This window comes from Stenella coeruleoalba, assembly GCF_951394435.1.
Source record: "Stenella coeruleoalba genome assembly, chromosome: 10".
Lineage (NCBI taxonomy): Eukaryota > Metazoa > Chordata > Mammalia > Artiodactyla > Delphinidae > Stenella > Stenella coeruleoalba.
Window position 1 is genome coordinate 64,338,115 of NC_137156.1, and position 14,029 is coordinate 64,352,143.

The following is a 14,029-nucleotide window of genomic DNA, read 5'->3' on the forward strand; positions in this document are numbered from 1 at the left end:
CACAGTCCTGCCATGCTCGCCGCACCACACGAACGCCCTGAGGCAGCCTGATCCGTGCAAGCCTCAAACCCGCTCTCATACACCCACACGCTCATCTCACAAGCAGATGCATTCACATCCAAATGCACCCTAGCAGGGCTGCCCTGACCTCCTGAGTCCTCCCGGCCTGCAAGCTGTTTCCTACCCTGTGTGGCCCGCTCCACACTCTGGGCCCTTGATCTCTCCACAACCCTTATCTCTAGGGCCCCCAAGACTCTCTACAGGGCATTGCTCTTCCTCCCCTTCAAACCAGAGTGGATGACCTCCTCCAGGAAGCCTCCCCTCACCCTCCCCACTGAGCTCCGAAAGGAGGGGAGGGCCTGGCCCCAGAGCAGGGTGTGACAGTGCGGCTGGCATGTGCAAGGGTGTGTGCATCTCCTCCTGTCATTGCAGGGGTTGTGCACTTGTCTTCTGCTGAGAAGCCCAGGGCTGAGAAACCACTGGTGGACCCCGGATTCTCGCCCTCTGACCTAGAGCCACAGCACAGGCAGAGAGACCGGAGTCAGGCAGGGGTCTCAGGCCTCTTCGGCTCTGACAGCCTGGGGACAGTGAGTCAGGCAAAGCCATTCTCTGCTCTGGGCCTCAGTTTCCCCACCTGTGACATGGGTGGCTCTGGGCCAGTGCCCTGCAGTTCCCTGATTGCTGGTTGTGGAGTGAGACAGCTCAGACAGCGCTCTCAGGCACCGAGTGGCAACCCTGTGTTAGAGGCCAGAACATGGCTACTGTCTCCAGAAGTGGGGCAGGGCACCCAGTCCTCGTCCAGCTCAGCCCAGCGTCCTGGTGGGCAGGCTCAGAGGGTTTGGCACACCGGATGGGACAGTTTTGATGCGGTGAGCAAGGAGGCAAGATTTCAAAGTGATTCCTCTCGTTTTGTCCAGGGCTCACCGTGTGTGGCTCATAGATTTTTATAAAAGTCAACCAAAGGGCCACAGAGAAGAGAGAAGGAAGGAGGGAGGAAAGGAAGGAAGGAACGAACGAACAAATGAATGAACGAATGGAGGGAGGGAGGGAGGGAGGGAGGGAGGAAGGAAGGAAGAAGAGAAAGAAGGGAGGAAGGAAGCAAGAGAGGGAGGAGGGAGGAAAGAAAGAAGGAAAGAAGCCATTTATTCATGAGGCCCAAGGGCCGGGGACAGAGATGCAGTCACAGGCAAGTGCAGCCTGATGGGGAGAGATGACAGCCCCGCAGAGCTGTGCAGAGAGAGCCTGTGCAGGAGTGTCAATGTGCTCCCCTCCGTCCCACAGGCTGCAGGCCACGGGTGTCAGCAACTCGAGTGGAAGATGAGCTGTCCCCAGCACGGCCTCCCCTGGGCTCCCTGAGAGCAAAGGCGGTCACAGGTTACAGTGGAGAGGTGCAAGCAAGGCTGCGGGATGTCAGCTGAGAACTGGACTTGGTGGAGCTGGGGAGGTGGCAACAGGGGATCTGGATGACAGAGGCAGGAGGGGGACAATGGGGCTGAAATCAGCAGAGGTGGCAAAGGTGGTAGCAGGTTTGGAAGGGAGGGTGGGAGGTCTCACCTGGGGCAAGAGGTTCAGCTGGACATGATGTGCGTGACAAATGCTGAAAAGAAGGAAGGAGTGAGCAGCAGGGCTTCGGCCCTGGGTAGCCAAAGGTGGCGACCTAGGATCCTAACGCCCCGCTCCCGCCAGCAGACTCCCTGCTCTGCTGAGTTTACCTTTGTAGTTGACGCAGCCATTGGAGTCCTCTTGCCCAGCCATCAACTTCTCCACCTCATCTTCTGTCAGCCTCTCACCTGGCAGGAGTGGAAAGCTGAGTCAGCACTGTTGAGGTGTGAAGGGTGGGGGGCCCCCTGAGCCCCGCTGGATGGTGGGTGTGCCTCTCCAGTATTCCCACACCTCATATTGGTACACACGAGACCTGGGCTGTCACCCTTATTTCTGAAACCAGAAGAATCAGTGACAAGTCAAAAAGGGCAAGGCCTGGGGTGCAGGCCTGGCACTCTCTCCGAGCCTGGGCTCTGTCCGTAACAGTGCCATCTTGCTGTTCAGGCCACCAGCACATACTGTCCCCTGTCCTCAACAGGCTGGCGGGACTCCCTCCATCAGGAGTAGGCCAGGTCCCCCATCTCCGGGAAGCAGTCCCTCGGGGCAGCCCTTCAAGGCTAGAGGAAGGACGCCTAAGATAGAGCTGGGGACCTTAGGGGATGACCATGGAGGGTACCAAGAGACACCACCACTGCTCCCCAGAGAAGTCTGGAACTTTCCCGCCTCTGTGCTTTTGTATGTGCTGTGTTGCTTCCCCCACTGGAATGCCCACTGCAGTTTCCCTCACACCTCCTAGCCCCCAGTCTCACACACACACACACACACACACACACACACACACACACACACACACACACACACACACACACACACAACCCCAGAGACCAGCACAGGGCTGAGCACACAGTAGGCACTCAGTAAATGTCTGGTGCAGGAAAAGTTCACTTTGCGCAGACACAATTGGTGCTCAATGAACATTTGCTGTAGGAAAACTTCTCTTTGAGAAAGGAGCGCTCCTGCCAGCCAGGCACCTGACAGCGGGGGTCAAGATGCCCAAGAGGCAGGCACAGTACCTCTTCGGCTCTGGAATTTGACCTTGAGGCAATGAACACAAGGACTGGATTGATCCCCCTGGATGTACCGCCCTGCCCCACCCTGTCCCCAGAGCTGTTCCTATCCCCCTCCAGTTCTGTGAGCTGCACCGGCTGGCTTTCTTTACTCCCCACCTAAATTTCTAAGTTCCCCACATTTCCGTCTCCTGCCATCGAGGCACCTTGACTGCATCACCCTCCATTTCACAAGTGAGAAACAGGCCCGGTGGGTGACAGAGTGGTTTCCCCCGGAGGCCCCAGGAAGGAGAGAGTGGGGTGGGGAGGAGGCTGCCCTCACCCAGCGTGGCCAGCACGTGGCGGAGCTCGGCGCCCATGACCGTGCCATTGCCCTCCTTGTCGAAGACCCGCAACCCCTCCACAAAGTCCTCGAAGGTGCCCGTGTCCTTGTTCTTGGAGATGTGCTGGAGCATGGGCAGGAACGTGTCAAAGTCCATCATCTTGGAGTTAAGCTCTGGGGAGAGATGGCCCAAGCATCAGGCTCTGAGGGGAGATGGGCATCCCTCCCCTGTGTCTGGCAATGAGGAGCTATTGCCCTCACCCAGCCCCCAATGCAGTCTACACCAGTCTGTCATTTACAAAGCACTCCACCATCACAAGGCACTTTACAGTCAACTGAGAAATGCATTATTCACATCGTCCTTTGCTGTTCACAAGGACAGTGGCACGACAGTGGGCTCTGACTAGCACCTCTGCTCTTCTTTGGGGAACAGTTCTCGCTAGCGTCTCTCTATTTTTCTTATCAACCCCGCTCTCCCCACACCTGTGATTGGTCGAGAGCAGCTGGGCTGATCAGAGACCTTCTCTGGGACTTCCGCACCTGTGGCGAGGGCTTGGGTCTCACTCCTCCTTGGGGCAAAGCAGGCAACCCTCTCTGGCCATGGTGGTGAGGGAAGCTGACCCTGCCCCACAGAGGGATGCCCAGGAGGCCGGGAAGGACAGGGAGAGCATATGGGATGCTGAGGCCAGACACGGCCTGGCTTGCCCTCACGCCTGCTGCTGAAGCTAGTTCGCGCTGTTGTCAGTCCCCTACGACCAGGAGGCCTGGCAAATAGGCGTGGGGCCAGATGGTACAGGAACCCTCACTGCTCGTCACCTTGCCAGCATCACCTGAGACTGGCCTCCAGGTCCTCCTCCAGACAGCGGGAGGATGTTAGGAGAATGCACAGCAGGGGAGTTCCCGGGTTGTCCCACCAGCGATGGCGGCCCACCCTGGGGGTCTCCCCCGGGACTGGCCCTAATGGGGACACGTCTCAGGCCGGGCGTACCAACCTTCCTGCTTCGGCTTCCCTAGGACTCGGAGCACCTCGGCCTGTGTAGGGTTCTGGCCCAGCGCCCGCAGGACATCCCCACACTGCCCGTACGTGATCTTCATCTCACACTTGGGTGTGCGGTCGTACAGCATGAAGGCTTCCTTGAACTCTGCCGGGAGAGGGCGTGAGCTGCAGACACTTCTAGAGTCAGCCCCCCCGACTCGCCCCACACTGCAGGGGAGGACACTCAGCCTGGGGGACCCGGGCCCCAACCCTGCAGTCCCTGGCTCAAAACCCCCACTCACCTTCAATCTGCTCCGGCGTAAACTCGATCTGAAAGGAGACCCCCAAAGATTCTGAGTGTCTGGTTCAGAGGATGGGGCCAGGCGTCCTCCTGGTGCCTCCATGCCCAGACCAGGCCTCAACCCCTCAGCTGCCCCAACCCGTCCACATTCCAGGATTCCAGCTTCCACTGCCCAGGACCTCCTGCAGTCCACCTTGACTCCCTCCTGCCTCCTTACCCCTCCCGCCATCCCACCTGAGGACCTTGGGTCTGCAAGTGCCCAGACCCTGACACCAGGTAGGCCTCATCAGGGCAAGTGGTGAGGAGGGAGGCCTGGTGCCCTGAATCCCCAGCCCGGGTGGGCCTTACCTGAGGCCCCTGGTCCTGGACAGACGTGCCTGAAGCACAGACTGGCCTTGCCAGCTCTGCCAGGCCTGGGGCCCAGTGGGTAGACTGTCCACTTAAGTGAGATGGGAGGCCTCATCTCACCAGGGCGGGGGCGGGAGGAGGAAAGGCGAGGGGGCAGGCCGCAGAGCCCTGTCACCATGAGAACATATTTGCAGGAGGGGATGTGTGTGCGACGTGCATGTGCGTTCGCACACCTGTGTGTGCATCTGTTTGCATGTGTCTGCCCCCCACAGAGCCCTCAAGGCTGGGCACTTTCACTCACGTGGCCCTGCCTACACCTGCGTCTTACACAGTCCTGTCCATAAGCGCAGGGCAGCCCCCAGCGTGGCACAGCAGGGGGCCAGGGCCCAGCGGTTGAGTGTTTGCTGAGGCCACATCGGGGCCACCTGAGGTCAGGAGGCCTCCTGGGACCCGGTTTCCCCCTCCTCACTTGGATACCAGGTCTATTTTTATCACTGCAGTCACTCACCCCAAGGTCAAGGTCGCACAAGGGAAAGGAGCTTGGGGGAGGGGGACTTGACTGGCGCCTCTCCCACTGCTGCTCCCTTGGAGCCCCCTCCACCAACCTCAGTAGTGCACACCAGTGCAGAGGGGGATCCTGCCCCTGTCACCCTGCTGGGCTGTCCCTCCCAATCCTCTGGCTTAGCCCTGTGTTGGGAAGACCAAGTTGTTGCTCCTGGCGCCCCCGAGAGCTCTCTCCACCAAGAAGCCTGCTGAGACTACGGGCCCTGGGCCCCCCGCACAGCTTTCCGCAGGGGTCACGGGAGAGGCCTCACTAGTTCCTCTGCTCAGAGGGGAGTCTGTGCAGCCTCGGATCCGGTGAGACCACACAATGCCACCTTGGGCCCTAGGGTTGGCTGACCCTCACCAGGGGGCCTGTGGGACACAAACCTGGGGTCTGGGGATGGTCAGGAGTCAGAGTCAACTCCACGGAGCACTTGCCATGAGTGGTTCCCAACAGCCTGTGAGGAGGACTTATTGTCCCATTTTATAGCTGAGGAAACTAAGCCTTAGAGCAGTGATGGGAATGGAGCAGAGTTGGGATTTGAGCCCGTGTATTGAGGGACAAGGTAGGTGCCTCCAGGAAGGGCTCAGGAATGGAGACGGACCTGTGCAGATGGGCTGCAGGTCTCGCTGGGGACCGTGAAGGGCTGGGAGGGCTCCATGGGGCCCCTCAGCCAGCAGCCAGGGCAGCAGTGGCCAGTGGCCAGCCGAGAACAGGCAACGGGCAGGACACGGGTACGTGCCACTATGCAGATGCCGCAGGTGGGACTCATGGCTCGTTCTCCAGGTTTAGACTCTGAGAAAGGCTTTCAAGCCAAGCCGGGGAAGGGCTCCTGGGGCCACCGGTCACAGTTCCAAGACCAGCTTCCTCCATGACCTACCCAGACTGGCTCAGTATCGCCAGCTCAAAGCTGAGGCCCCAGCAGCTCTGGGGCTCAGGGACCTTGGCAGGGGTGAGTGTGACCCAGACTGGGCAGGAGCCCTGCTTCCCTTTACCCCCCACCCTGTCCACCCTGGGGAACTTGGTATGGACTTAAGACCCCACAGCTGGACAAGAAAGATCCCTGCCTGGCTGCGGGGGTGAGGGGCACAGGCAGGTCCAGGATTCCCCAAGGATGTGAGGTCCAGGGAAAAGGACAAGGGAGAGTCAGTTTCCAACCACCAAAAAGATAGTCCCTTCAGCAGCACTGGGGGAGTCCTGCCTGATGTCTGACCACCCTCCCTCCTGCTGCAGCCCTCCTGATGCCTGAAGCTTCCAGCTTCAGTTCAGTACTCACTTTCTGGAGCCTGGTCTTCCACGGGGTAGATCCACTGACCTACCCTGCCCTTCCCACGGAAACCCAGCTCCCACACCCACCTTGACCTTGGAGGCATCGAACTCAGGTTCCTTGGGGGGCTCTGGTACAGGTGCGGGTGCAGGTGCGGGAGCTGGAGCTGCCTTGGCGCCTGCCTTGGCGTCATCCTTCTTGGGCTCTGGCTTTTTGGGAGCCATGGAGGTTGTAAGCAGAGAGGGACGTGGAGAGAAGGAAGCAGAGAGCCGGGTAGGTGAGCCTTCCCGTAACCAGCCTTTATCCTGCCTGGACACCTCATGACCCCAGCCCCACCCCTGCAGGGCACAATGGGGACAGAGCCATAAAAGGACATTGGCTAGGCTCAGTGGCTATTTTGGGGCCTGGGGGGGCATTGTTCAGTCTCAGGAATGGGTGGGGGAGAGGGAGGGCTCTTCATTCCTCCCAATCACCTGTTGGGAAGAGAGCGGGGGAGGGGAGGACAGAGGTCGGTGCTCAGCCCCCACACACACCCTCAAAAGCACGCGCACATACGCAGGGGCCCTGCTGTCCCTCAGCAGGTCAATAAACTGAAAGGGAGCAGAAGGTTGCACCGAGCACGTATTGTGTGTTGTGTTGGGGGCAGGAGGACTGGGCACCCCTTGAGTTAAACTTCCCATCTGTGCATCGAATTCCCATGTGTCTGTGCCCGTGTGTCTACACGGAGGGGGAGAGGGAGGTCTGCGTGTGTCCATGTGTGTTGTCTCCGTTTGGCTGGGTGTTTGTATGCAGAGAGGGTCTCTGTGTATCTGTGGTGGGAGGGTCTGTGTCCACGTGGGGGATGACCTACTCCAGTCCGCGGGTGTTGCTTCTGTGTGTTTGTGTCTGGGTGTTTATCATGCCTGCGTGACTGTCTGGTCATGGCTTGCAGGCAGCTGCAGCCCATCTCTGAGAACACCCTAAATGGCAGTAGGATGGGGTCTGCTCCCTCGAGGGCGGTCACCCAGCCTAGTTCAACAGCCAAGCAGCCTCCACAGCCTCCCGCATCCGCACCTGCCTGACCCTGAGGTCGGTTTCTTGGTTTCACCCTCACTTCCTATTGCCCCTCTTCCACAGCTCCCTGCGACCCACTTTCCCCACATACCCCAGAGCCTGCTCCCCGCCAGACCCTGGCACACACTGCACCCTCTGCCCTTGCCCCTCTGCTTGCAGCATTCAAGGCTCGGCCGCACTGCACCCTCCTCCAGGAAGCTGTTTCCACTGCCCCACGTTGCCCTCTGCTGACACTTTTGGTGGGGTCCTGAGAAGGTCTGCCTCTCTGAAGGACCCCAGGGCACTGGAAGAGGTTTGCCTCCCAGGTGCCCAGTCTAGGGTACGCCCCCCCCCCCAGTTCCTACCCACAATGCCACCCCAGATGGCAGTGACAGAGGGCAGCCTGGCTGGTCTACCATTTCAGGAGTTGGGGGGAGGAGGGAAGGCTGAGGTGGCGTAAGGCCCTTCCAGGCACAGAACTCGGAGAGTGGGGACATCTTGCAAACACATTGGCCTCCATTCCTTGCCCAGTGTCTGTGCCGGGGGGGTGGGGGGGGTGGGAAGGAGGTGTTCCCTATTATTTTTAAATGCCTGGAGCCTTTGATAGAAACTTCAGAGGCATTGCCCCTTCTCCTGGCCCCCGGGGATTTCCCAGGTGTAGGGAGGCACCGTGGGTGGAGCCTGAGGTGAAGATTCACTTGGGCCTCTACCTGGATGCCCCCAACGTCCCCCTGCTGAGCCCAGGTCCCTCTCATCCTGTCACTCAGCCTCATGGTGAGAGGAACAGCAGTCCAGGGACAGGGCTGGGTCCCCTCCTAGCTGCAACACAGGACATTCCTCCCCTCATCTGGAGGGCAGAACACCCCACATCTGGAAATCTGACAACATCCGGCGCTGGGGGAGAGGCAAGTTTTTCACTTTTCTTCCAGATGTTTGGCAAGAGTATTAAGAAAGAAAGGGGTGGAGGAGGATCCTCAGAGACCAGCCAGAAATACCACAAGAGGAGAAGGCAGACAGAGGGGGACACAGAGAGAGAGACCTCTGGGCGGCCCCATCACCCAGACCTGCTGACCCTCAGGACAACTGACTCTGGACACCCTCGAGGGCTCCCACCAGCCACAGGCACAGCCAACAAGACACCACCCAATCCCCTTTCACTCATCATGGGGGAAATCGAGGCCCAGAGCCTTGGACATCCACAGGGGTGCCCAGAACACCGATCTCACTGTTGCATCCACACACAATTGCTATCCCTTGGAAACCACTCAGCATCAGTGGGAACAGGAGTAGATGAGTGACATGGGCCTCCTGAGGCTTGGTTCCCAGGTTTGCAGACTCATGCAGCCTGCTACAGCCACACAGAGCCATCTTCCTCTGCTTGGGGAGGGGGTGTCTTGGTCCTCTTCCCTCGAGCACAGGGCAGATATGGTCCTATAGTGGGGACGCTGTGTACAGAGCCATCCTCCACTCCCTCCCCAGGGCTCAGATGGGCCTTTGACTGTCCGAGCTCTGGCTCCTGGGAGCAGCAGTGCCCTAGGCTCACCCCACAGGGCCACTCTCAACCCATAACTATTGCCTAGACCCCAGCAGGAACTCTGCAGGGATCACCCCCCCTTGACTGCCAGCAACATGCCTGCCGAGGACAGGAGGAAATTAAGGGGTGGGCAGGTGGGCAGGCAGGTGGACAGGAGAGGGGACTTAGTGACAGGGAGAGGCAGGCACTGGGTAGCAAAGACGAGCCACACAAGGCTTGGCACTCACCTCTCTCTCCCAGGTCCCAGCCTGGGCTCCATGCCCCTTGGGAATGACAGCCCAGCAGACAAGATCCTGGCAGAGCCTGCGGGGAGAGACAGGGGTCTGGATCCCTCTTCTTTGACTCCCCCAGCTCCATGGTCTGAGTTGTGGCCCAGTCTGATGCAGACAGCACATCCCAGAGCCCTCTCTGGGGGCAGCCACCTTACCTCCCCCTGCCCCACCTGAGGAAACTGTGGGCCCTGACTTCTGAGGAGCCCATGAGCAGAGGCAGGAGACCCCTGGCCACACTGGCCTCCTTCCTTCTAGCCCCCATGCCTTTGCAGAGGCTTTCCTCCCTCTGGTGCCCTTGTCTGGGACCCTGGCCATGGCTTGTTCCTTGTCACCTCTGGGTCTCAGTGAGATGTCACCTCCTACGAGAAGCCTCCTCAGACTACCCTGGACCTGCTCCCTCTGCCCTGCCTCTCAGTTGGACTCCCCATCCTTGCACACCCTAAAACGAGCTGTTTCCCTGTTATCTTGTCTCTTATGTGTGTCCCCCCTCCCATGAATGTCAGCTGGCATAGGAGGAGTTTTTGGTCTTCCATGGCTGTATATCCGTAGGGTCTAGAACAGAGCCTGGTACACAGGAGGCACTCCATAAATGTCAGATGAGCAAATGTCCCAAACATCTCAGTTTACCCACCTCTCACAGGGGGACCGGAACGCTTTTCTGAACCCCATCTCTGGAGTAAGGCAAGGGGAGATTTGCGGATTGACTGACAGTACTTGTGTCTGCCGGGGGCACCCCGGACAGCAATGCAGCCATCGCTGCCCCTCAGCCCGCCTGCCGCCTCCCTCCACGCAGGCCTGCTCTTCATGCCACTCCCCATCCGTTGCTAAGACTCCTCTCAAGAGCCTGAAGTGGTAGGGACGACCGGATGGTATAGGCAGTGACTTGACCGTGAGGACCAGCCAGCAGGGGGCGTAAAAGGGATAGGAACTGGTCTTTGGATCCTGAACCCAAACCCCAGAAACCAGGATCCCAACCCAGATCCCAGACTGCAAATCTGGAACTTGGAACGCCAAACCCAGACCACAGACCCGGGCCGCAGAATCCGAACCCCAAACTTAGGTCCTGGAACTCAGAGCCCAGGACCAGATTCTGCTCTGGGGACCCAGACTCCAAAACCTAGGATGCCAAAGCCAGACCTTCAACCCGGACTCCAAACCCTAGACAGCAGGCCCAGGACCCAGGACTCTAAACGCAGACTCCAGGCCCATAAACCCAAACCTAGACCCCAGACCCTGGACCCAGGACAGGGGCTGCTGGTTTTCCAAATGGGCACTGCCTCCTGCCCTGTGTAGACGAGGGTGGAGCAGGGGAGGGGTTAGCTCTTGGCTAACAGCAGGGGTGAGTGCTTGGCAGACCTTCCTGCTAGCGTTCAGAGGGGAATGAGGAATGTCCCTCATCCTGTCAGAGCCAATTTGGGGAACTCAGAATACGGTGGCCACATGGAGGGAATGGTGGGGAGTGAGGAGAGGGATGGATAGGTGAGGCCTGGCTATCCCCTGGGCCCAGGAACCAAAGTCAGGGAAGGAGGGTCAGGCTCCCCACGTGCCCTTGTCCCCCTGGCCACAGGCTCCTCAGACTGCCCTGGCCCGCCCAGGACCGCCCCTCCTGTCCAAAGCCTTTGGGCTGGGACGCAGGCCCAAACTTCCCGGAGGAGTCAAGAACGTGGCCTGGGCCAGACCCAGAGCCTTAGAAGTAGGTCAAATGTTGCTGTGCAGCAGGTCCTGGGGACCCCATCTGGGCATGGGCAGGCCCACGGGCTGCAGCTCACCCACCAGGGCACAAGTGTGTATTCACATAGATGTGGACTCACCACTACACGCCCATAAATACAGACCCTACACAGGGCCACTAGTTCCTGCCCAACTGCTCAGATGAGGGGACTGAAGCCCCAAGAGGGGCAGGAGCTGCCCAGCAACTCTGGATAGAGGTGGCACAAGGCAGCCACGAGGACCCAGAGAAGGAGAGGAATTTCGGCACCATCCCACGCCCCTGGAGCCTTGGGTGAAAGTCTGACTCCAAGGAGGACTTCCCAGCAGAGCTGCTCTGCCACCAACAGGATGTGGCCTGCTTCCCGGAGGCACAGCCCCAGGCCTTGAAAGATGGGAAGGAGTGGCCAAGGGGGAGGCAGGAGACTTCATATGCTCTTGTGACCCAGGCCGGTCCTGGTTCCTTTTGTCCTCAGTTTCCCCATCTGTACAATGGCCATGGGTGGGGCAAAGTGATCCTGAGTTCGAAAGACAGTCACTGCCCCTGAGCAGTGACGAGCCCGTCCTCGCCACCCCCATGCCACACACAGACAACTCTGTCCTCAGCAGGCCAAACACACCCCTCAGGCCCCTCCTCCTGCCCACTGTGCTGACGGGGACCAGATGCTCCAACCTTGTGGTTCTGGGGGTGGGGGTGGCAGGGCCCAGCGGGCTGGCAGACAAGCCCTGGGTTTGGCCCAGGGACCTATAATCAGCTCCTGCCCCTCTGATCCCGGCCCAGGACTGACGCTTGGGGCTGTGGTGTTCTGGCCGGCTGTGGCCACGGCCGCTATATTTGGGAGCCCAAATGAGGATGAGGGAGGGGTGGGCAGGCAGGAGCCTCCAGGGACCAGTGTCTCATGGGGGACAGGGTGGGGGACACTGTTGGCCAGGCTTGTTCCCTTAAGGAAGGAGGGCACAGCCTTGACTTCAGGGGCGCAATCTGAGGGGCGTGCTCTGCTCTCAAGGGCCTGGCCTGGGAGTCATCATCCCTGCCCTCAATGGCTGGTCTAAGGAGGTAGATTGAAAGTCTGAGTGCATGAGAAAGGGGAGGGGTGTGCTGACAAGATGAATGGGAGTGGGAAAAAGGCTCTCAGAGGGCGAGGTATGGGGCAGAGGGGTCTGAGATGCGAGGGATAGGAGCAGGGTGCGCCAACATGCTACGCAAAGGGTTGGAGAAAACAAAGGCCGGAAGCCGGGGTCCAAGGGAAGGGAGTGAGGTGCAGCCCTAGCCCTGGCTTCCCGGTTCTGCCTGCTGGTGTAGCTTCTAGAGGGGCCCAGCCCATCCCCCAGCATGGCCTGCGGCCTCTCTGAACTGCCCTGGACATTCCCCGCCGTTGGGCCAAACCCTGTACTCTCCCACCAGCAGTTTCCCAAAGAGCAAATATTTATTGTCCTTGGAAGAAAAAAAAGAGTCCCCTTTTAGGATCAGGGTCTGGGAGCTGCTACTGAGGCTTGCAGGGGTTCAGCAGCGGCCTGAGATGACCAGAAACCCCACCTAGAGGCTGAAGGCAGAGGAAGGAGGATGAGCTGGCCTCAGAGGAGAGGGGCCGTGGCTGCCCCAGGCTGCTGGGCGGGGGCTCTGCCCAGATCTCCATCTCTCCAAAATTTCCCCAGAGTAGGTCTGAGGGTGTACAGACTCTGTCCCCACGTTATGAGGTATGAACGTGTGTGTGAGCGGGTAGATGTGTGCAGTCTGTGTGTGCTCAGATGCATCACTGTGGGCAGGAGGATGGGAACACATGTGTGATCCTGTGGGCGTGTGTCACACGAGGCTGTGACCACATGTGTGTAGGAGCACGCCTGGGCACTCCTGGCTCTGTGTGCGTGTCCATCTGGGAGCTTGTTCATCTGTTGGCATGGGGCGGGGTAGGGGCATGTGGACACAACCTCTGTTGAATGGCCAATTCAGTCAAAAATGCAAGTAAATTTAGCAGAGGAAAAAAACCCTGTCAGTCAGACGAGGAGTCTGAATTGGGTGGTTGTTTGACTGGATGGACCAACTGTCTCAGGCAAACAGTTTGCGCTGGCTGGGAGGAGGAACCAGCTCCCCTGGGCCATCATGGAGAAACTGGAGACGGGGACCCCAACTACGGCAGAGACCGACACACAGAGACCAAGACAGAGACAGAGGTGGGGACAGATTCAGAAAGAGGGGAGGGAGGGTTGTTGAGGAGGACCAGAGACAAAGGGAGTGCCCAGGGCAGGATGGAGCTTCCCAGAGCCTACAGACAATGCATGTGCACACAGCCCTCTGGCCCCCAGTCCCAGCTGCAAGCCCGGTCGAAAGCAGATTCATTCTTTCCTCTCACTCACCCTCAAGCAGCCCAAGCTGGACCAGAAGGGGGCACCAGACTGGGATGCAGGAAGGGAGGGTGGGATGGGCAGCTATGACAAGGAGACAGTGACAGGAATGAAGGCAGTGCAGGGGACCGGGATGGCAGTGGTGGAAGTGAAGGCAGGAGGTGATGGTAGTGATGACAGCAGAAGAGGGAAAGGTAGCTGGGAGAGCCTCCCTCCCTGTCCCCTTGCAGACCACACCTAGCTGTGGTGGCCCCACAGACCCAGGGTTGTCCCCAGCCCACCCCACCGAGCACCAGCTGTGTCCTTGCCTCCAGTGGTCACACAAACACCCTCTGTGGCTCAGGGTGTGGAGCTGCATTGCAAATGGCCCAAGCCCCCAGCCAGGAATAGTCAGGGTCAATTGCTGTACCTGCCTGTGTGGCTATTTATATATCTGCCCGCCCACCCGGTGTATTCATGTCTAAAATACAACACACACATGCACACTCACACACACTCACTCACAGGATACCCCAGTCAGGCTAACCCACCCCCGGTGTGTGTCTGTGTCTGTCTGAAGATACCTACTGGTCCCTGGACACCCCTCACGTCACCTGGCCCCTTTCTACCAATACGGGGGCCAACAGGGACCACACTGAAGTGTGTATGTGCACCCATGCACACATACGCACTCACAGTCACTCAGGAACCCCACCCACGGGTGCTTGGACCCAGAGCAGGCACACGCCTATGCACACATCTTTAAACACAAACCCTCACACTCCATAGATGCCT

General features: G+C 59.2%; 1 protein-coding gene across 1 annotated transcript; it reads right to left on the reverse strand.

The window, feature by feature from the left end:
- Positions 1 to 1,045: 1,045 nt before the first annotated feature.
- On the reverse strand, positions 1,046 to 6,591 carry MYL3 (myosin light chain 3; the record flags this gene model as incomplete). Its single annotated transcript, XM_079934844.1, has 7 exons — positions 1,046 to 1,459; positions 1,555 to 1,597; positions 1,713 to 1,790; positions 2,932 to 3,105; positions 3,924 to 4,073; positions 4,210 to 4,237; positions 6,457 to 6,591. 6 exons carry the CDS (start codon positions 6,589 to 6,591, stop codon positions 1,569 to 1,571), a joined length of 594 nt encoding a protein of 197 aa, XP_079790970.1. The 3' UTR covers positions 1,046 to 1,459; positions 1,555 to 1,568.
- Positions 6,592 to 14,029: the final 7,438 nt, after the last annotated feature.